Source organism: Gigantopelta aegis, chromosome 3 (assembly GCF_016097555.1).
Source record: "Gigantopelta aegis isolate Gae_Host chromosome 3, Gae_host_genome, whole genome shotgun sequence".
Classification (NCBI taxonomy): domain Eukaryota; kingdom Metazoa; phylum Mollusca; class Gastropoda; order Neomphalida; family Peltospiridae; genus Gigantopelta; species Gigantopelta aegis.
In genome coordinates this window covers 73,827,270-73,850,777 of record NC_054701.1, presented here as the reverse complement: position 1 = coordinate 73,850,777, position 23,508 = coordinate 73,827,270, and the positions used below count along the sequence as shown (strand labels likewise).

The following is a 23,508-nucleotide window of genomic DNA, read 5'->3' as shown; positions in this document are numbered from 1 at the left end:
AGGCTGGATCTGTGGATAACAGTTTTGGAAAACCGTTTTGCGACTTTATACTATAATCAGTAAGCTAAGACATTATACAACTTGAGTTATTGCCCTTTATTATATATTCAAATGATAAAAAATTGACCGGCCTTGGTGGTATCATGGTTAAGCAATCAGGACATAAGACTGGTAGGTACAGAGTTCACAGCCTGGTACCGGCTCCTACCCAGAGTGAGTTTTAATGACTCAGTGGGTAGGTGTAAGGTCACTACACCCTCTTCTCTCTCACTAACCAATAACCAACTGTCCTGGACAGACAGCCCAAATAGCTGATGTGTGTGCCCATGACAGCGTGCTTGAACCTTAATTGCATATAAACACGAAAATAATTTGAAATGTAAAAAAAAAAAAGAGAGAAAAAAAAGAAGAAATTGTGAAGTATGTACAGAATTTAGTGAAGATACATGCACATTAAAGACAGTTTTCTGTAAACAAGACCAATCGGTGAAATGGAAACCAGAATCACTGAATTTATTACAAAATGTGATAAATAAAAATATACATACAGTGAAAGAAATATGCAGGTGTTTTTACTAGTCCACCGGACAAATACATCAAGAAATTTACTTGTCCGCCAATATTTTCACTTGTCCAAATAAATGGTTTATTTTATTCAAGTACCAGGATGATTAAATGAAATTGCACTGAAAATGTTTACTTGTCCACTGGATGACCACCAAGGCACATTTGCTTGTCTGAATAGATTTTCACTGACATAGACACAGACCTCTCTATATTATATTTACATTTGAAATGATTTCTTAAACAGCGAAATGAGGATCAAAGGTCTTTACAAATTATTGTGCGATGTCTTTGTCCAATAAAATTAATACAGATACTAATTTGAAAAACAGCATCTGTGAAACATGGAATGTTCTTGAGTGAAAATAAGAAACATACTGCACATAGATCAACAGTAACACTTGAATCCAGGCAACGACACTTAATTTGTCTTTTATTTCTTCTTCTTGCCTTTCTTTCCCTTCTTTCCCTTCTTTCCTTTCTTGCCTTTCTTTCCCTTTTTGTCCTTTCCTCCTCCTCCATCATCATCATCACCTTGGGCCGCTTTGGCTCGTTTCTTCCCCAGTGGAGTCTTACTGTACCAGGCCTGAAAAATAACAAATACAGTAGAATCTCGTCAGGTCGAACTCGGAACGGTCAAATACACCGCAACGCTCAAACCAAACACAAAGTCCCAAGTTACACTTACATGATGTTGACCGAATGGTTAGGTTAAACTACCCGATGGGTCGAACACTTTCATGAGTACCGGCGGGGTTTGAGCCGATGGGATTCAGATGTAGAACAATTAAAGTGACCATTTAGCCTCACTATATTATAAGAGTGAGACGAAGCCCAGTAGTAAAGTGGTTACTTGATGTGCAACTGACCTAAGACCAAACCCTGTCAGTGGGCACACTGGGCTATTTCTTATTCAAGTCAGTACTCCACAACTGGTATAACAAAGGCTGTGATATGTGCTATGTGCTATCCGGTCTAGGATTGTGCATCTAATGTAACACATTCCATGACTTTTGTTATACCAGTCAAGGGGCACTGGTTGGGATGGGAAAAAACTCAATGGGTTCACTGATAAGGTTTGATTATATGACCCAATCACCTCGCGTACGAGCTCAATTGACTGAGCTAAATCGTGCTCCTATTTTTTTTTTAAAGCTTATTATTATTTGTTTCATTACTTCTATGCATCAATAAATAATATATACATATTTGTTTCATTACTTCTATGCATCAATAAATAATATATACATAGTTGTTTCATTACTTCTATGCATCAATAAATAATATATACATATTTGTTTCATTACTTCTATGCATCAATAAATATACATAGTTGTTTAATGCTGCAAGCTTTATTGGTTTACCAATTTAAATTATGAAAAAAAACCTAACATACTTTGAAAGACTCTTCCTCTTCCTTGTAAATGGGATCGATCCTGGCTAGGGGAGCAATGAACTCTACGGCTTGTAGTGGTTTCTTGGCCAACTGCTGGATTCGCCGGTCTGTGAGAACTTGCTGGATTGCGGTGACCATGTGGCCAGGAGTGTATCCATCGGTCACCTTGGACAGAGAGCTCACGTCCAGCATGTTGGAAATGACACCACCATTTTTCATAATCAAACTTCTCCACAACACTACAAGAAATCAGAACAAAATGGGTATGATTAGATAGGGGGTTCATGGCTCTGTTTTGCTCAGAATATAAGTTTATAGTTTAATGGGGATGACAACCAGCTACTGAAACATTTTTAAAAATGTACATATTTGAAACTAAGGATTTACATTTCAAGGGCTTACAACTAAAATTGGTTTGTCTACTCTTTCAGACTTTGTGAAAAGTAGAGTAGTCATATATTTCAAAATTTTGGAGTGGGTGGGAGCAATCTCTAGTGGAGAATGGGGACACAAGCCAGATTTTTATTGTTATATTCCAGTAAGACCAAAAACTTTTCATTTTCATACACGATAGAGAGGGTGTAGGCCCCTGTCCCTTCCCAGTTCCTACACAATTAAACTTTTATTGCATCTTAACTCACCTCTCTGTTCCATTCTACAGTCCCCAAGCATATCTAGTCCCCAAAACACTCTGCCATTACTGCAGTATTTCAATAAATTGTTTTCTGGGAATACTCTTCTGTTTCATTTATGAAATATGGATATGAAGGGAAATAATGGTAAGATATATGTTATATTTATTGTGCACGAAGCAAAAATGATGGTGTGGAAAGTGTCTTGTTTCAAATCTTTGCATAAATAACTTGGCAATATCAAAAATGTAATGTGTCTGCACCCTATGTAAACAGTCCTGCTTTCAGACCAACTAGATTCCTGTCTGGTCACACAGTAATAAATCTTATAAAATAGAAAAATTTACAAAATCTGGCAAGATGTCTGTCGGCAGCTAGATTAATAAGCATTGTATATTGATATCAGATATAGCCATTGTGAAAGCACCAAATCCAATAACATTGGCTGAACAGAGTTAGGAAAACAACCATTTAAGTATTTTAAGTGGAAAATGATGTTGGAAAATACCAATAAAAATCCATTCATTTCTTTGTATGATTTCATTTTTACTTATTTTCATGATTATGTCAAATTAACTTTATTTAAACCAATTATTCATACAAAATATTTTTTACAGAAGACCCTCCTGCCTCCCCCATGGTATCAATTTTGGAACAGTCCTAACTTAAAAAAACACAAAAACAAAAATCCACACACAATGTCTTGATGCATAGTCCGGTCTTGGAATGAGGATGATTCTGTTGTAACAGCCAATCAGAGCTTTCATCTCGGCATCAAACGGGCAGCGTGATGTGCCCACCAGCAGGAGTCGGTCATCAGATTTGATCGTTTTCAAAGCCTTAGGCAGTTCTTTCTTCAATCTTTTGGGGTCAGTCTACAACAAGGTGAAAGGTGTCATTATGGTCATCAACATCCAAAACAGACACTGAGAGTCCACAGAGGGAAGTGAACAATTATTTTTAAAAATTAATGACATCATAAATAATAACACTATATGGGCGGACACTCAATTTTAACACCATTTAAAAACTTAATTTAATATAGTAATATACACAAAGTTAAAGTTTGTTTTGTTTAATGACACCACTAGAGCACATTGATTTATTAATTGTCGGAAATTGGATGTCAAACATTTGGTTATTTTGACAAAATCTTAAATAGGAAACCTGCTACATTTTTCCTCTATAAGCAAGGAATCTTTTATATGCATCATCTCACAGACAGGATAGCACATACCACAGCCTTTGATATACCAGTCATGGTGCACTGGCTGGAATGAGTTATATACACAAATAAACCTGTTAAAATGACCACCACTAACATGTGCATTTTTGTGGTGGATACCCAGTTCTAATCTTATTTAAAGCTGCAATTAAGTACAGTAAAAGAAATATGAATAAATCAGTTCAAACATCTATTTAGCAGTCATTTGTTGTGAAATGATCTAACACAGCAACAACTGACTTACATAACACTGCCAAGAAATTGGTATTTTTGTGCCAACATTATTGTAAGTTAAAAATAAAGCTCTTCAACAAATGGCGTTTCAATCAAAATATATGTTAAAATAGTTCAGAAAATATTACAAACGGTAGAGACTCTCTACATTGTTATTACAGACATAATAGAAGTGCTAAATGAAATCTGACAGTCATACTCTTGGTACAAGACAGAGTCCAAAAACAAATTCACCGAATTCCATGACATAACTATAAATAAGCCTACGGTAGTCACCAATCAAACTTACCGGGTCCGTTTTTGGAATTTTCTTCTTAAACATTTTTTCACATTCTCCAATATAAAACACAGTTGGCTGTAAAGCTCTGCCAACCTAAAACAAAGACAAATTAAAATATATTTATTTTTAAATTGACTTAGGAAAACTAAAAACAAAATTAAAACTCTTAGACCAGCTTAGTCTAGTAATCTGGACAATATGATTTTGTCTTTTAAATTTTTAACTTCTTAAAGAATTCATGAAATTATTGGCTTGCAGTAACCGTTTACGTTTGTTTTGTTTAATGACAGCACTAGAGCACTATGATGTAATAATCATCAGTTACAATCAACCATTTGATAATTCTGAAATGTAGTCTGCAGAGAAAACCTGCTGTACTTTTCTATTAGTAGCAGGGGGTCTATTAATTGCAATTTCCCACAGGCAGGACAGCACAAGCAGTAACTTAACACATCATGGTGTTATGAAGTCCATAGAGGTAAGCAGGTATTTGTTTCTGATTATAACACACAAACATTTATATATTAATATAAGGTTTGCCGTGACTGTTCCAAGCTACCAAGTTAGGAATATATAGTTAGCTCCCTTTTGTACTACCATATAAGCATACGACACAGGGGTGCAGGGGAGGGGCAACTACTCCTCCCCCAATGCTGGAGCAAAACCTCAAATTCTCACAAAAATGATAGAGATATCTGGGCAAAATGTGCTAACCTGAGACCTTTTTACCATATATTTTCATCATTCTATGCTCAAAGTTAGTTGTAATCCATGTAAAACTGCGTAGTCATTCATATGCATGTAAAACTGCGTAGTCATTCATATGCATATGAATAAAGTTTGTTATCCAAATTCGGGCATTTTCATTTAATTCGGGCAAAAACCAGCCTGGCTCCCTTAAAAAATTGGAGCCTGTACGCTTACGTGTACTACATGTACATGCTAGGACTTGAAGTGTTATCAATAATAAGTTACACTGTCAATATTTCACTACTTCATCTCCCATTACAAGAACTCCTTCGTGTTATTTACCTTGAAAATGAGATGCATGAACATTTTGAGTCCGTCTTTACCAGGATACTTTCCGGCAATGTTAGCAGGGCTGAGGTCGAAGAGGTTGGCACCGGTCTCGTGACAAATGGCGTGGACTAGAAGCTTTTTGCCGGTTCCGCGGGGTCCTGCCAGCAGGATGGATTTGGTGAGGGGAGCACTCTCGTGACATGCTGCAGAACCTACAAACAAGAAAAAAAATTCATGTTCGAGTCCCCACGTCGACTCCAAATGTAACACATAAAAATGTCAACCTCCACCGAAGGGATTCGAAACCACAGACCCTCAGTATGAGAGTCCAGCACTCTATCAACTGAGCTAATAGGGAAATTCCTGCTAGCTACTGCCAGTAGGAGCACTTTACACCAACACTACTGTATATGGACAAGTGGGGTTCCCGCTATAGCGAATGTCTGCTACTTAAAAAACTAATACCTTTCTTTCTATAGTCAAGTTTTAAAGGGACCGTCCTGAGTGTGCAGCCAAGGCGGCACAGTGTAAAAAATAGTGGTATGTCTCGTGGTTGCTAGACTCGCCTTTCAAATTACTTGTAAGGACATTTTCATAGATATAACAAATATAACCCACACACACACACACACAAAATTGGTACGACCATGCTGTACCTCTTTGAAAAGTGATACGGCCATGGCTGTACCGGCCGTACCATCTATGTCACCCGTGGCAGCCATTGTAAGATGTTTCAGACTAACAGTTTAAAAAAAAGAAGTTTAAAAGTGTTTTTTTTTAATGACACCACTAGAACACATATTAATTAATCATCGGCTATTGGATGTCAAACATTTGGTAATTCTGATTCATAGTCATCAGAGGAAACCCGCTACATTTTTCCATTAGCAGCAAGGGATCTTTTATATGCATTTTCACGCAGACAGGAAAGAACATACTGTAGCATTTGACTAGTTGTGGTGCACTGGTTGGAATGAGAAAAAACCCAATTAGTTAAATGGATCCACTGAGGTGGTTCGATCCTGCGATGTAAGCACCTCAAGTGAGCACTCAACCCATTGAGCTATATCCCACCCTTTTTGGCAACAAAAATGTCAAAAAAATCTTTAATATGTAAGTTTAGTACAGTTTTTTCTTTGCATTTTCCTCCAACAAATCCTTCATTAATCGTTTTCCCCATGTTGATATATAGCGACTTTAAACTAATACATACCTAGGGGTGCATAGTAGGTGGTTACAAGTGCCTCTTAATGCAAGAAGTAACTACTGAACACTCCCTGGAGTGGTCAGATTAAGCCCACAGCTAAAAGCTGATGGGGAATGGCAGGTGTGTGGCACAGATGGCCACAAGAGATAAGCACCTGTTGTGGTTGGAGAGACAATGACTGGGATGTGGAGGTGGACAGTGAAAGAAGTTGAAAGCTAGGAGGAGCTGCCAGATAGGGAAGATATGAGACGGAATTCTAAGGAGAGAAAGGAAAGGAGGCACTGGGATTAAAAAAGATAATAATAAAAAACAAAACAAAAACAAAACATACCTAGGGGTAGGATTGCGAAGTCAGTAACCAGTCGTCGAACGTCGCTGAGCGAGGGCATCGGTTCAACATTGGCCTGTCTCAGGGTGGTTCCCAGATAGCTGTACTCCCCTTCGAAGTCAGACAGCTTGACCTGTGGGGTCCTCACAATGATTCCCTGGGACACCAGCTCTTCGTACAGGTCCTCTATTGTTCTGAAGAAAGATACAGTCCTCATAATAACATGTTGATAAATACTTCTTTTTATTTTAATATTCAGAAAGTTAAAAGCAAAATAATTGTTAAACTAGTAATAGTATGCGACACACCGTCTTCCCAAGTTGTTCCTACATGTGAGGTTTGATGGTCCTGTATGCAAGATATGATCAGGACATGGATTTACTGATATGTGCAGTAGACCATGAAAAGTAGGTCACAGTGACCTACTAATAATATGCGACACACCGCCATGCCAAGTTCTTACATGTGAGGTTTGATGGTCCTGTATGCATCTGTATGCAAGATATGGTTCGGACATGGATTTACTGTTATGTGCAGTAAACAGTGAAAAGTAGGTCACAGTGACCTAGTATTAGTACGCGACAAACCGCTATCCCAAGTTGTTCCTACATGTGAGATTTGATGGTCCTGTATGCATCTGTTTGTAAAATATGGTCCAGACAATGCCATACCATAACATGACCTATCATAGATTGGCGTATAAAAATATAGTGGGCTTCCTCTGAAAACTCTCAGAATTATTTACTAAAATATTTCACTAATGTGCTCTTGTGGTGTCATTAAACAAAACAAGAAAAAGTTAACCGACGGACGGACAACACCATACCATAATACGACCCATCATAGATGGGCGTATAAAAACACTTGATTTAAAATTACTGTCAAACATCTACATGACAAGAAAAAAATGTGTGCATGTCAATTTAACAGCCTTTGCGCCAAACCTAAAGTTACGGAACTATATATGCATACATTATTTTTCAGATTAGTATGTACTTATGGCAATGTGAGTCATTCACATAATCTATCTGTCGCAAACATACAGTAAGGTGCATATTTGCAAAAACCAAATCACAATATTAATCTTGTTTACAGTAATGAGACAGATCAGTGTGCAATTTTAGTGTATCTTCTGTTTTACTGGAGACGCATGGCAAGGCTCGCTGTGTTGGTGGCAGACTCTAAAGATTTGCAAACAAGGGAGACTTTATGACACTTAATTTTTTTCAACCAAAATTGCACACTGCAATTATTTCTGTATTTGTGACCCAGTATTATATCCATGAGTTACCTGTCAGGTGTGAGATCTTTTTCTTTCTTCTTGCCTTTTTTGCCTTTCTTGCCACTCTTCTTCTTCTTTTTCTTCTTCTTGCCAGACTTCTTGCCTTTCTTACCTCCCTTGTCTCGGTCAACAGCCTGAAACAAATGAAGAAAAAACCCCACAGTTTGGAACATTATTGTCCAAATAAAAAGAATCTAAACATTTTATATACTAGTAATTGCATTAATTAAAAAATGGACCTCACTTAATAGCATACCATCAAGATGATATCACATCCATGTTCACTGAATAAAAAAAGATTGACGTTCTTCAAAAAAATTTACTGGAAGAGGGATCAGCCCAAAGGTAGAGACAGCACCAGCTTTAGGTTCGCAAGGTTGTGCAACCCAAGAAACATATCATGTTAATTGGTTACCATGGTCCAGAGATTCCAGTTTCTCTCATACAGAGCCTCTGAAGAACTCAAACATATGTTCAAGATGAATGTACAGATGCCTATTTACGTGAAAACTGGCACATGTATACAGATTGGGACCATAGTCTAAAAACAGTGACCATGTGTTGAAACAAAATTCAGCCAAAACCAGCTAGTTAAAGTTACAGAGATGTTGAACAGATACAATGTATTTCAAATCTTCTCCACTTAATAAAATTGACAATAAGAACAGTGGTACTTCTGGAATTTTGCAAGTGTAGTGGTCTATGGTGAAATATAGTTTAAGTCTTATCATAATTGAAATCTGTTTTTTAAATTGTAAGACTTTCTTAATTTTTCAATTTTATGCAAAAGTGGAAGACCCCACCCCCTACTTCAACTTTATAACATGTGGTACCTGTGACATTTAGCAAGTGTAGTGGTTTCATGGTAAAATAGTGAATAGTCTGATCATAATTGAAATTTGTTTTTTTTGAAATTGTAAGACTTTCTTAATTTCCAATTTTATGCAAAAGTGGAAGACCCCACCCCCTACCCCAACTTTATGACATCAACTGAAATTAAATGCAACATACAATTTTAAGGTTTTTTAATTCATTCCTCATCAGCTCATCAACTTGAAGTCTGATTTCAGCTTCCACTTCTTTTCTCTTCTCTTCCTTGATCAACTCTGAGTCGTGCTTCTGTGAAAAATTGTCACTCTCATCACGAGTCTGCCAAACGCCTAGTGGTTGAAAAACACACAAGAAGGTTTTAATACAGTACAGATAAAGTGAACCTATAGTTATTTCTGTTGACATTGTTAGGCTCAAACTTAATGATGGCATAGGTGTACACAATCCCATTTTTGTAGTGGGGCAGGCTGACGTTTGCCCAAATTACTGTATATCTTCGCCTATAAGTCGATCTCAGCTATAAGTCAAGTCCCTAATTTCAAGCCCTGAATTTTTTTTTTTTTTACTGACATAAAGAGAAAGTCGACCCATGACATTTTTTTTACCCCCTTATAAATTGACCTCCCAAGTTATAAAATAATTTTTTGGTGAAACAAAAATTGACTTATAGGTGAAGATATACTGTAACGGAAACTTCCTGAATCTGAATAACAACATTCATTCTTATTAGCATACTGTCAAACAGCTATTATAGGGTTAAAAACAAATCACTACACATTTTGACACAGATTACATTACAACTAATATTGTAGGTAGAATGATGAAAATACATTGTGAAAACATTTCAGGCCAGCTAATTTTGCCTGAATATCTCTATTGTTTTTGCCTGAATATCTCTATTGTTTTTGCCTGAATTTGATGATTTGCTCCAGCATTGGTGTGTATGGGAAGGTGGGTGGAAACAGTTACTCTCCTGGCCTCATGTCTCGTATGCTTATGAATGATGGCTCCGACAACAATTAATTACCGTAACTGCAATATGAATTGCTGTAGGTAGGCCTAAGGAGCCTTACTGATTGCAATCTTTTTGCTAAACAATAAAAATTATTGCCGTCAGTTTACGGGAAAATTTCTTTTATTTTTAAGTTATGTTTAATTGTTGCAATAGTTACTGGTTTAAAATTGCAATAGGCAGGCTCAAAATGGACGATTGCAAACAACATTTTGTCATTGGTAATAAATTCTTTATTTTGAGCCCTGCCTGGTGAAACTGACATTATCAAGGGAAGTCAGAACATGGCATATATTAATAGAATGACAACATACAAGTATAACATACAAACGGTTATTACAAAATACTTACCTTTGTAAGTCGAGGTTCCTTCGTCAATGGCCGGAACAAACTCCGATGGGTTCATTTTCCACCCTTCTTCTTCATCCTAAAAGATGAGATTAATAACAGAAATAATAAAAGTTGATAATTTTTTTTTATATTAAAGTGTTGTATAACAATACCTAAATTACCGTTGCATTCATTACAATATAACATTTATCTCATTGGGGGGGTGGGAAGTAGTCCAGTGGTAAAGTGCTCACTTGATGCGCTGTCGATTTGAGATTGATCCCCATTGGGCTATTTCTCATTATATATAAAATATAAAAGATCCCTTGCTACTAATGAAAAAATTTAGCAGGTCTCCTCTGCAAGACTATATGTCAAAATTACCAAATGATTGACATCCAATAGCCGATGATTAATAAATCAATGTGCTCTAGTGGTGTCATTAAACAAAACAAACTTTATCCCATTGGTCCAGCTGTTGCAATGCAAGTTTGTTCATTTCTTGATGACCATAAAAATTATGTCATATGGAAACATCATTTTGTATTGATACTGTAGTTTGTTTATGAACAAAAAATAAAAAACAAAACTAATTATGAACTTTTAGCATTATTAGTAGTAAGTTTAAAGTATGCTTTAAATTTAATTATAAGAATTAATTGTCTGGGTTTTTTTTTTACATTCACTAGGGTATGAAACTCCCCCCCCCCTCCCCCCCAAAAAAAAACCCCATGATTTTTCTTGTGCATATTCCAATCAACGTAAAAGAAATAACAGTCCAATCTTTAATTTAATATGATATGGACATTTGGACAATTATAATTGCTCTCTGCCATCAGAGATAACTTTATTATAATGAAAATGCAGAATATTTGCTTATATTTGCTTGTTTGAGTAGGCAAATATTTCTGCTCTAACACATCTTCAAACAGGATTATTGTTGTATATTAGAGAGGGAATCTTTGCCCACTGAGCCTACTCGGTTATAGGCAAAAATTCTGCATTTTCAAATTACATAGACTTATCTCTAACAGCAGAGAGCAATTATAACCATCCTTATGTCCGTCTATAGTTCGTCCCATCCTCCTACAAAAATGTGGGGTTTTTTGTCAATAATTTTAGTTTGATTTGATGTAAGAAGAAAAGTAAAGTGTTTTGGAAACAACAAAAAAAGACTATTTTTGTGTGCAATTTTAAAAACAATTGGCTAAGAAATATATAACTTAGAGTAAATTTTAAGGTATGAAAAAAAGGCGTTCCCTGTGAGATGGACTATAGATCACAAATGGCAGAGTACTCGGGCCACAGACTAACACAAAATGAATTTTAATTGTTACTGTATACACCACCATGAATTAAATTAATGTCTATTCATCAACAACATTTATACTGTTGTCTTCTTGGTGAAGTCTGTAAAATATTTGTTCTTGAATGTACATTCACTCAGTTTAGAAAACACCTGAGGAACGTCTAGGACAGACTAAACTAAGGCAGATTCAGGAGGTTGGGAGACTGGTTCTTGCACCTAATGTTAGACGAATGTGATATGATAGAAGACGATGGTACCAGTCAAACTATTTGTGAGTATTTGGCCTCCAGTACAAGTCACTGAATATGTAGGTAAAAAATTATGCTTATTATTTGACCTACATACCTCATCATCCCCTTTTCCTTTCTTCCCCTTCTTCCCTTTCTTTTCCTTCTTCTCTTTCTTTCCCTTTTTATCTTTCTTTCCCTTTTTGTCACCTTTGCCTTTTTTCTCCTTGCCATCTTCCTACAAAAGAGAAATTTAAAAATCAATCAATACCATGAATCTTGATAATTAATAAACAAAACAAACATGCAGAGGAATAATTATAATCAGAGAACTCTCCTGAAGTGTGATGGGTAGCAGTTTCAATAATTCTTAATGGATTCGTTTTTTTTTTTTTACCTCCATCCCAACCAGTGCCCCATGAATGGTACATCAAAGACCATATGTCACGTACGGACTAATCACTGCTTTATTAGTAAGAGTAACCTACGTGGTGGCACAGGTTTCCTCCACCTCTCATCTAAGGGTAAGAATAACCATATATTATGTTAGACACAAAAGAGCCACAGTTTTACAACATAAATCAGAAACATATATGGAAGGGTGTATGTATTGAATGACAAGATTGAAAACTGGATGTTACCTTTTCTTTCAGCTCTTTTTCCAGTTCCTCTGGAGTCTTCTTTGCAAAAATAACTGCAGATCCCCCATCATCCTCATCCGGGTACTCAGGAAACTTTCCAGTGGCATCTCTAAAAAAAAAAAAAAAGTTCAAAATCCGGGAAACATTATTTAACCTTCCAAGATATTGAGCCAGTTTTACAATGGACATATATAACACTTGACATCCTCATCTGGGTATAATGCTACTGACATGCTGCAAGATATACATCAAACAACACTGATGATTTAACCTACTTGAACTGACATGCACTATATAAACCACTATCTGACACTGACTTGCACTATATAAACCACTATCTGACACTGACTTGCACTATATAAACCACTATATGACACTGTCTTGCACTATATAAACCACTATCTGACACAGACTTGCACTATATAAACCACTATCTGACACTGACCTTTACTATATAAACCACTGACACTGACCAGCACTCTATAAACCACTGACACTGACCAGCACTCTGTAAACCACTGACACTGACCTTTACTATATAAATCACTGACACTGACCAGCACTCTATAAACCACTGACACTGACCTTTACTATATAAACCACTGACACTGACCTGCATTCTATAAACCACTGACACTGACCTGCACTCTATAAACCACTGACACTGACCTGCACTCTACAAACCACCGACACTGACCTGCACTCTATAAACCACTGACACAGACCTGCACTCTGTAAACCACTGACACTGACCTGCACTCTATAAACCACTGACACTGACCAGCACTCTGTAAACCACTGACACTGACCTGCACTCTATATAAACCACTGACACTGACCTGCACTCTACAAACCACCAACACTGACCTTCACACTATAAACCACTGACCTGCACTCTATAAACCACCGACACTGACCTGCTCTCTATAAACCACCGACACTGACCAGCACTAAAAAACCACTGACACTGACCTGCACTCTACAAACCACTGACCTGCACTCTATAAACCACTGACACTGACCAGCACTCTGTAAACCACTGACACTGACCTGCACTCTATATAAACCACTGACACTGACCTGCACTCTACAAACCACCGACACTGACCTGCACTCTACAAACCACCGACACTGACCTGCACTCTATAAACCACCGACACTGACCTGCACTCTACAAACCACTGACACTGACCTGCACTCTACAAACCACTGACACTGACCTGCACTCTAGAAACCACCGACACTGACCTGCCCTCTACAAACCACTGACACTGACCTGCACTCTGTAAACCACTGACACTGACCTGCACTCTACAAACCACCGACACTGACCTGCACTCTATAAACCAGACACAGACCTGCACTCTGTAAACCACTGACACTGACCTGCACTCTATAAACCACTGACACTGACCAGCACTCTGTAAACCACTGACACTGACCTGCACTCTATATAAACCACTGACACTGACCTGCACTCTACAAACCACCAACACTGACCTTCACACTATAAACCACTGACCTGCACTCTATAAACCACCGACACTGACCTGCTCTCTATAAACCACCGACACTGACAAGCACTAAAAAACCACTGACACTGACCTGCACTCTACAAACCACTGACCTGCACTCTATAAACCACTGACACTGACCTGCACTCTATAAACCACTGACACTGACCTGCACTCTATAAACCACTGTCTGATTTGATCCATCATTGTCTCCTTGATGTCAGGACCCTCAGCCTCGTGGATCTTGTCTTTGATGGTGATCAGGGCTTGCTGGTATTCCTGCTCATTCTGTTCCTGTAACCGACGGCGACTCTCCTCGGTCTTCAGTGCCAGAGTCTGTTCGTTGATCTTCATGCTGGCTGGCATTGGAGGAGGGGACTGATGTAGAACAAAAGAAAACAATGAATGCTTTTTCTAGCTATACAAATTAAACAAAATATTAAAAGTATAGATTAAAAATTGCCAGTCATCAACAAAACAGATTTTTTTTTATTAAACAGTTTTATTTTTAAAAATAAAAACAAAATTAAACAAAACTTCCAACCATTAGTAAACAAAATATGAAACCATTGTTAGTAGAAATAACCTGTCTTGGACAAAACTCTCTGGTGAAGTCAGAGGTTTGCTTTCAAAATTTTTATTAGCAACATTTCTAGACAACTGAAAATTGATTAGTAACTATTGTGTAATGATCTCTCAGAGCTAGCTCGAGTCAGCAGAAATGTTTGGCCAAATTATGTATAAAATTAAACAAATTGTAGAAACCCAGTTCTTTTCTAACAAATTATCAATTATTTGACGAAATTATTTCGCCAAATTAAAATAAAATTCGCCAATTGTTTCAGAATTTTGCAACTGGCGAATTTGGCGAGTGCCAGAGGTTGCCCGATCTCTGAAACTTGAGTAGTGAATCATGATGCGATACTGAACAAAATGTTCCCTGTTAAATATGGCCATGCACACATAATGTTTAAACATTGGCCACACACACAACATAACTTTAAACACGGGCCAAGCACACAATATAACTTTTAAAGATGGCCACACATCACACAACAAAACCTTTAAACAATAATCCTGTATGCAACATAACCTATAAACTTGGGGTCCATCATACAACAGAACCTTTGAGAAACAAACTTCTGAATGAACATACCATTCCTATGAAGATCATTTCCTCCTCTCTTTCTCTTTTTGTTTTTCTTCGTTGTGCAAATCCCTTCCACACCTAAAAGAACAAAGAAATATATTAAAATAAAAATACTGTGGAATTGTACGTCTTGCCTGCCACTTTTATGGTAACTGGGAAACATCAGTCCACACCCATTCAATTGCAACCTTCTCTCTAGTAACGTAAGGTCAGGTCAGGTCATAGGGTTTAATGTGCACATTCAGAACAAGCTGTTGAAGCACATACCTGTCATGGGTGCAGGCGTCGGCTCTTGCAGGTGCAAGAGACCACCAGCAGCCCAACCTGAAAACCACTCACTTTTAAATTAGCAATCCGTCCTATGCTATGGCTGAATAAAATTTGGTTTACAAATAGTAAACCTATTTATCATTATTATTTGTTTTATTTGTTTGGCATTATAGTTATGTTTTGTTTTTATATTTTGGTGGTGTTTTTTTTTAATCCTTGGATGACAGCTCTTTCTATCATTATGAAGCATAATTCACCAAGCGTTGGATTGCTCACTCACTAATTTAAAAAAAAGTAATAATAATTTTTAAAGATGTGAACAAAATTAATTAAAATAACAACAATATGTACCATGTGTGAATTAAATTCATGAGAAAATACAAATATTTTTTTATTGACACCAATAATGAATTAAGACAGACATGTGAAAATCATGTGTATGCAAACATGCCCACACATACAAATTTGTTCTTATTTACACCAATTGGACAGACATTATGTGCCCATCATAAATGTATGAATGAATGAATGAATGTTTAACGACACCCCAGCACGAAAAATACATCGGCTATTGGGTGTCAAACTATGGTAATGCAAATAAATAAAGTGATGATCAACATCAATATAAAAATTCAAGACTTAAACAAAAACAGTGTAAAGAACTGTGCAAAAACACAAATATCACAGATTTTACGGATACTGAATTTTACTCAAAACTTCAATTTTATGCTGTATTGGCCATTCTCAAAGAGAATGTTACACCCCTGCACCACGGTGAGGTTACAGCACACACAGGGGCATCATAAATGTATGCAAACATGCCCATGCATACAAATTTGTTCTTATTTACACCAATTGGACAGACATTATGTGCCCATCATAAATGTATGCAAACATGCCCACGCATACAAATTTGTTCTTATTTACACCAATTGGACAGACATTATGTGCCCATCATAAATGTATGCAAACATGCCCACACATACAAATTTGTTCTTATTTATGCCAATTGGACAGACATTATGTGCCCATCATAAATGTATGCAAACATGCCCAGACATATACATACACAAAAGGATAATAATAATAAAATTGAAAAAAATAAAACAAATTATTATGATAAGCACCTTCTGAATCCTCATGGCTGCTATGTCGCGGTCAAGTGTGGGAGCGACTTTTGTGGACAGTATTTTCTCTCTCGCTTCTTGCTGTCGAATCTCTCTCATGAACTTTGCCCTCAGTCGGCCCTGTCTGGCACGTTCGTGGATTTGAATAAGACGAATTGCTTCTTCAAACGGCATCAAAATATCTTCTTTGTCCTAACATACAAACAGGGTTCTTTTAAAATCATCTAACAAAAATTAATAATGAAATATAGCTGATATAATAATAAAATATTTTATGACAACAAAAGAACAAAACAGACTGAGCCCACAAATGTCATAATACACTTAAAAAACATTCTCCACATTTCTATCATTCCTAGTTTGTGATTTTCAGGAGGTATGTAGACTTTTTCGGCGATGGAATAAAACAATATTGGCTGTGCTCACCCCCAACCCCCATATATTTTAATTAAAAAATAAATATATTTGTAATCTCAGGTGGTACGCAGAGGCATACCTGCGTATATAGAAGCTAGGCCCGGTCTATTAATGCTGGTATGCAATGTATCAGGCTCAAACCTGTGGGATCAAATGGGTGCTAATGGATCCTACTTTTCACATAAGGTCAATAGTTTGAAACGATTCCATTGATATAAGACCCTGTCCATTTTAAAAATACTGTGTACAGGACCAAGTGTTTATATAAATAACTTGATCTTTTGCATAGACATAAATATTGAGCATAGGCAATAACTGATGAACTTATGAATTAATGTAAATACAAGTTCTTTCGTATCAACAATATCAGCAAGGACTCAGCTTGTAAAGATATTTTATACTGACAAACTGCGAGTACCAAAGGTTTCAACAAAACGTGTCTTGGAAATAACAAACAAAATACTATTTTTTCTGTGCAATTTAAAAAACAATCAACTCAGAAATAAATAACTTATAGTAAATTCTATAGTATGGAAAAAAAAAAGGCATTCCATGTGGGAAGGACTATAGGTTTATTTACCATTCACAAAATGTTTGATTTCAACAGTTTACTAAATAAAATAAAATTATAGACCAATTTATGTCTGCAAAATTAATATTAATAGATGGACTGATGCATTCACAGACACGTTTAAACGGAACCCTGTATTCTTGACACCCAGAAGTAAAAGCTAAAGAAGAATTATAAACCTTTTCAAGATCCTGAGGACCAATTTTGGCCAAAATCTGTCCAAGAACTTTCTCTCTCTCCTTCAGCGGTTTCAGTCTTTCCATAATAAAATACTTTGGAATGGGAATTTCCACATCATTCTGAAAATGAATTTCAATACAAATATCATCAAGCAAAAATGTTTTAACTACTGCATATGTTTATGTATATGCGTTTTTAGTAGTACACACCAAAATGACATGTCATCTTCAAAGATCAAAGCATTTAACAATTATCCCTTCAAGATCAGCTAGAGAATATTAGGCCTCGAATTTGACAAACAGGAGGGCAAGGCAATTTAGCCTTGACCAATGTAGATTTTTTAAAGCATTATGGCACGGCAATAAGGCAAACTTCAACAAGTGTCTTAATATCACACAAAAACAACCATTTAAAATAAATAAGATGAAACATTTCATGTTTTTGTAATAAAACAACTTTCAGGAATTACGTCCGAGTTTGATGTCCAATGATTAATTTGCAACATAAGGCACAGCACTGCAGCAATTTGTTGCATGGCTGCTGTTAAATTCAAGCCCTGGAATATTTTTTATTACATCCAACATTCTACAGGAACATGACTTAAAAACATGTCAGATAAATACAAATGGTTGCAAAAGGATTACCAAATTAGTAACTGGAAAATGTTAAAATTATACAATATGTGCCAAGTACAAAAGAAAAAGCTTGTTTTAAATAAAACAAAAGTAGTTAATAGTAGTAAACATATACTGAACAAAATAAGAAACTTCCGCTAACTTTGCTTGAACATAACTTGATGAAAACAAACCGGGGGAATAATTGTTATATATGCGTTTAATGATTGTTCCATGATGCATCGTTTGGTGCAAAAATCATGGCCATAAGTTAACAGAAACTGGGAGAAATTTTGACCAAATGTGGTAGGGGTTAAAAAAAAAAAACCCACTTAATAACAGGTATGACCACCTCTTGAATTGACCACTGCAGTGCATCGCAGGCGCATAGAATAGACTAAAGTGTTGATTTCTGCCTGTGGAATATAGTTCCATTCCTGAATGAGCGCTTGACGAAGTTCATCGACGTTAGCGGGTGGGTTGAGACGACGCCTCAATCGTCTGTCCAGACTATCCCAGACATGCTCGATGGGGTTGAGATCAGGACTTTTAGCGGGCCAGTCATCAATGAAATCAATGTTATTTGTCCTAAGAAAATTTACAGTGTCTCTAGCTGTATGAGAGGTGGCATTATCATGCTGAAAAATCGAGATGTTGGCGTTGTTATGGAACAAAGGAATGACGTGATGAGCGACAATGTCATCGTGGTAACGTTGAGCATTTAAATTGCCATCAATAACGACTAATGGTGAACAATAACCATGGGCAATGGCTGCCTAGACCATGACAGAACCCCCACCCCCGAAACGATCTCGTTCAAGAACACAACAGTCAGCATAGCGTTCATTTCTCCTACGGTAGACGCGCACCCTGCCATCACCACGTTGTAAAGAAAATCTGGATTCATCTGAAAAAAGAACGGTATTCCGGCGTCGCCGTATCCAACGAGTGTGTACACGTGCCCAATTAAGACGATGACGTTGCATTAAAATGCATCCGACGTAAGGACGTTGTGCATGTAAACCGTTCTCCCGCAGACGATTACGAACAGTTTGCCCACTGATTCGATTATTATGAAGCCCAGGTGTATTAGCAGCAGTAGCAGTGGCAGTTTGGAATCGATTGCGCAAATGCGTGTTCATGATATAGCGGTCTTGACCACGCGTTGTAACACACGGACGTCCACGACTTGGCAAGTCGTTGGTGCTTCCTGTCGTTCGAAATCTTACGCGAAGATTTCGTATCGCTTGACTAGAACTCCCAACATGCCTTGCAACGTCTTATGTCGACATGCCAGCATCAAGCACGCCAATCGCCCGTTCGCGTAAATTATTGGGTATTCTTGGCATACTAAAAATGCTACAATGTAAAAAACATTAAATTTTTTTACAAATTTTTAAGCGTTTTCGTTCACTTGACAACAATGTCAGTAAGACAAGTAAAATAAATTGACTGAATACTACACGGGACATGTCGAACCATGCATGCACGTGCAAATTGAATTTCATGTTGTTGACGATTAACAGTGCAAAAATAATCGATAAAATTCATGAATCTTGATAATACAGCTCAAGGCTAATACTACCTATATAATTTTATTACACAATGAATTCTTTAACACAACAAATACTATATGTACAAATCGGAAGTTTCTTTTTTTGTTCAGTATATATGTACTGTCTATAGAAAATTGTAATCATATATTATAATTTTTATTTTTGCTTTATTTTTTTTCCAAAAAGTAAGTTTATGCTATACATATTTGTTCTAATATATTATCACAGCAATCTCTAAATTTAATGCAGCTTTCTCATGTCTTAGAATTTGCATTAAAACATACAAAATGTATTCAACACTAACTGGTGTGAGTTTGAGATCTGAGAGAACGTCATCGAAATAGTGGTATTCCGAGAACTCTAGGTTGACCATCTCATGCTTCAGTTCCAAGATGCGACCCATGACCCCATCAAGGACATGTCTCAACACCCTCCTCTTCTGTGGATGGACGATCTGGTCATATGACTGCTCAAGGCGGCGAAAGATCTGTATGTACTTTATGTACATGGTAGCTAGGAGCTGGAAAGCTGCCAAACGGTCCTACAATTAAAAATTAAAACAATTACATGTACATATAACCCAGAACTATAGGATATACAACTGTATACCACACTTATGTCCATAGTACATAGAATTACACAAGCATGGACCAGTCATTATATCAAAATGTTGTTGGAAACAGCGACTTCATCTAATTAAATGATTGCATCTAATTATTACCATAGATTTAATTTCTCAAGATTGCAACTTTAACAAATACTTTTGGCCCTGTGCTTATAAAACGTTTAGAGTCTAGGCTTAAGACTCTAACAGAAAGAAAGAAAGAAATGTTTTATTTAACGACGCACTCAACACATTTTATTTACGGATATATGGCATCAGATTTTGAGAGGAAATCCACTGTCGCCACTACATGGGCTACTCTTCCGATTAGCAGCAAGGGATCTTTTATTTGCGTTTCCCACAGACAGGATAGCACAAACCATGGCCTTTGTTGAACCAGTTATGGATCACTGGTCAGTGCAAGTGGTTTACACCTACCCATTGAGCCTTGCGGAGCACTCACTCAGGGTTTGGAGTCGGTATCTGGATTAAAAATCCCATGCCTCGACTGGGATCCGAACCCAGTACCTACCAGCCTGTAGACCGATGGCCTACCACAACGCCACCGAGGCCGGTAAGACTAACAGAAACTGAGACTTTAATGGCATGGCAATGCCATACAAACTACATGTATGTGACGTCAATAGAGGTTTGAGTCTAGACTGTAAAGCAGCGATAGAAATAAGCAGAATGTTTCATTTGTCCACCGGACAAATACATTGAGAAATCGACTTATCCAGCAATATGTTCACTTGTCCAAATAAATGTTTTGTTTTATTCAAGTACAAGGACCGTATTTTTCATTGCTTAAAATTAAACATTGCATTGAACATGTTCACTTGTCCACTGTCTGAGCAGATTTTCACTTGTCAAGACAAATGAACAAGTGTTTATTACGAACACTGTAAAGTGTTATCAGCATGGTCCAGACTAAACAGTGAAAATCACTCGTAAGAATATACTTTAAAGAAAATGAAAATGATGAAATAAAATTAATGGATCAGACTACGGAGGACATTAGACTATAAACTGGTGGTCTTACCCTCTCCGGTTTTGGAGGTTCCAGTGGCTGCTCCTGCTGGAGGAGATCTGTCAAGGTGGCCTGAGCCTCGGCCCATTGTTTGTTGTAGTAGCTGCAAAAAAAAAAAAATAAAAAAAAAAAAAATAATAATAATAATAACAAAACATAAGACACAGGGTTCGAAATAGAAGTAAAATATGGCTGGCTGGTTTTGGGGTGGGGTTTTTTAATCGGACCAATAGAAACAGGGCTTCTAGAATTTTTATAGAATTCACTAGCCATGGGATCAGTAATTTAAGAAATTTACTAGCCACGATTAAAAATCCACTAGCCCTAATTTTACTAATTAATAGTAATAATGGGATATGTCACCTAAATTGGGAGATGGAGCTTAAAAATATTAAGATTGGGGGGGGGGGGGGGGGGGGTGAGAGTGGGTTACAGGATATTCATATTTAAAAAATAGATTAAAATGCAGCATTTGACAACTTTTGTTTTCACTAGCCATTGGGCATGGTAATATTAGTTATTTACTAGCCCAACATTGAATATCACTAGCCATGGGAGTGGGGCAACCATAATTTAGAAGCCCTGTAGAAATATGGCCTGCTAAGAAAAATTATGGCCAGCTGGAAATAAGACAGCACATGATGAGTGGAGGGTTTGGGACAGTGTGTGGAAAATTAGAACCTCTAAGATGTATTTTAGAGCATTATAAAATTAAAATATAATCGAATCATGAGCTCAGCCTCAACTAAATAGATGATGAAATGATCATACATACATTTGTCACTTAAAAAATTACCTGCAATTTTGGGGGAAATTTTAGCAGGTGAATTTTTAGTTCTCCTGCTAGCTAGGTCTACAAAATGAGCTGTTTTTGATGGACACTATTTCAAGGCCAGAGTTATTCATCTGACCAATAAAACATTTGACACCAACTTGCATAAGTGAAAGAACATCAAGTTAACAGTGTTATTGTGAGAAATCTAGGTAAACCATCTCATGCTTTACAGGGGTGCAGAAATGGAAAATATTTCACTAGCCCATCGGATCAAAGCCAACTAAAATTTATTAGCCAGCCAGAATTTCTTCTAGTCCACCAGCCTATAGAACAATATATTATTGTTTCACATATATATGGAGGCAGTGGTGAGTAGGGGTTGTTTTGTTTTGTTTATATGAGTTCAAACGGCTGGCGGTTCGAATCTTGCTTTGCACAAAGAACATTGTAAATTGCATAGTTCACTTACAGTCGAAGCATAAAGTTCAATCACAACAGAAGTGGATGAACCTTCTAGAAATTATGGTTAATTGGTCAGTCACCGGTTGGTTTAAATATATTTACACCAAGCACAAATATACAGACAGATGTGCATGTTTAGGCCCAACAACATTATTACCACTATATTGGTGCTTGGTGTATGATATTTATAAACTGTTAACAAAGTGAAAAAACAACACTTATTCAGTTATTGGATACGATTTTGGCAGAATTATTTTCTTAGTCAGGTTGTTTGATTGGGAAAAAGTTGTTTGATTGTAAATATGCCAAAACCCCATTTCTTTGGCATATTTCGGGTGACCCGAAAAATGTAGAATAGTATTTCTATAAATATCGTATTCCTTTTTTTGTTGTTTGGTCAACGCAGTTTGGGACATCGATGGTACAACCAAAACAAAATTCATTACATTACTGGCAATCAGTGGCATTCAATCACTTGAATCAGAAATAAGCTGTAAAAGAAAACGTTGATTTTAATATTAGTGTTTTAAAACTATACAGATACCTGTGTGACATGGCTTATGATCAGCAATGTTGCTTGCAAAACATGACCAAAGAATGTTTTAAGAATTAGGAACATAAACGAAAAAATATTTCTCTCCGTTAGCCATTTTGTGTCATGTTGTCATAGCTACTAAATCTCGTACTGCTCGAGATAAAACGAGACAGGAAGTACAAGGT

The 23,508-nt window shown here is 36.8% G+C and overlaps 1 protein-coding gene across 1 annotated transcript; it reads right to left on the bottom strand.

Annotated features, from left to right (window-relative positions):
* Positions 1-291: 291 nt before the first annotated feature.
* Positions 292-23,467, bottom strand: LOC121369062 (dynein regulatory complex protein 11-like). Its single transcript, XM_041493891.1, has 18 exons — positions 23,333-23,467; positions 21,564-21,654; positions 20,222-20,458; positions 17,747-17,866; positions 16,580-16,771; positions 15,189-15,260; positions 14,202-14,410; positions 12,519-12,627; positions 11,996-12,115; positions 10,363-10,438; positions 9,180-9,328; positions 8,178-8,302; positions 6,890-7,080; positions 5,364-5,563; positions 4,341-4,424; positions 3,290-3,467; positions 1,961-2,199; positions 292-1,150 (listed from the first exon to the last, which is right to left on the bottom strand). Exons 1-18 carry the CDS (start codon positions 23,341-23,343, stop codon positions 998-1,000), a joined length of 2,556 nt encoding a protein of 851 aa, XP_041349825.1. The 5' UTR covers positions 23,344-23,467; the 3' UTR covers positions 292-997.
* Positions 23,468-23,508: the final 41 nt, after the last annotated feature.

Excerpts from the sequence above, each read along its gene's own strand:
- LOC121369062 (XM_041493891.1), bottom strand. Across the intron at positions 17,867-20,221 it reads CAGATCTCAAACTCACACCA|AATGATGTGGAAATTCCCAT; the intron begins GTTAGTGTTGAA and ends ATTCATTTTCAG. Across the intron at positions 14,411-15,188 it reads AAATGATCTTCATAGGAATG|TCCCCTCCTCCAATGCCAGC; the intron begins GTATGTTCATTC and ends GTTCTACATCAG.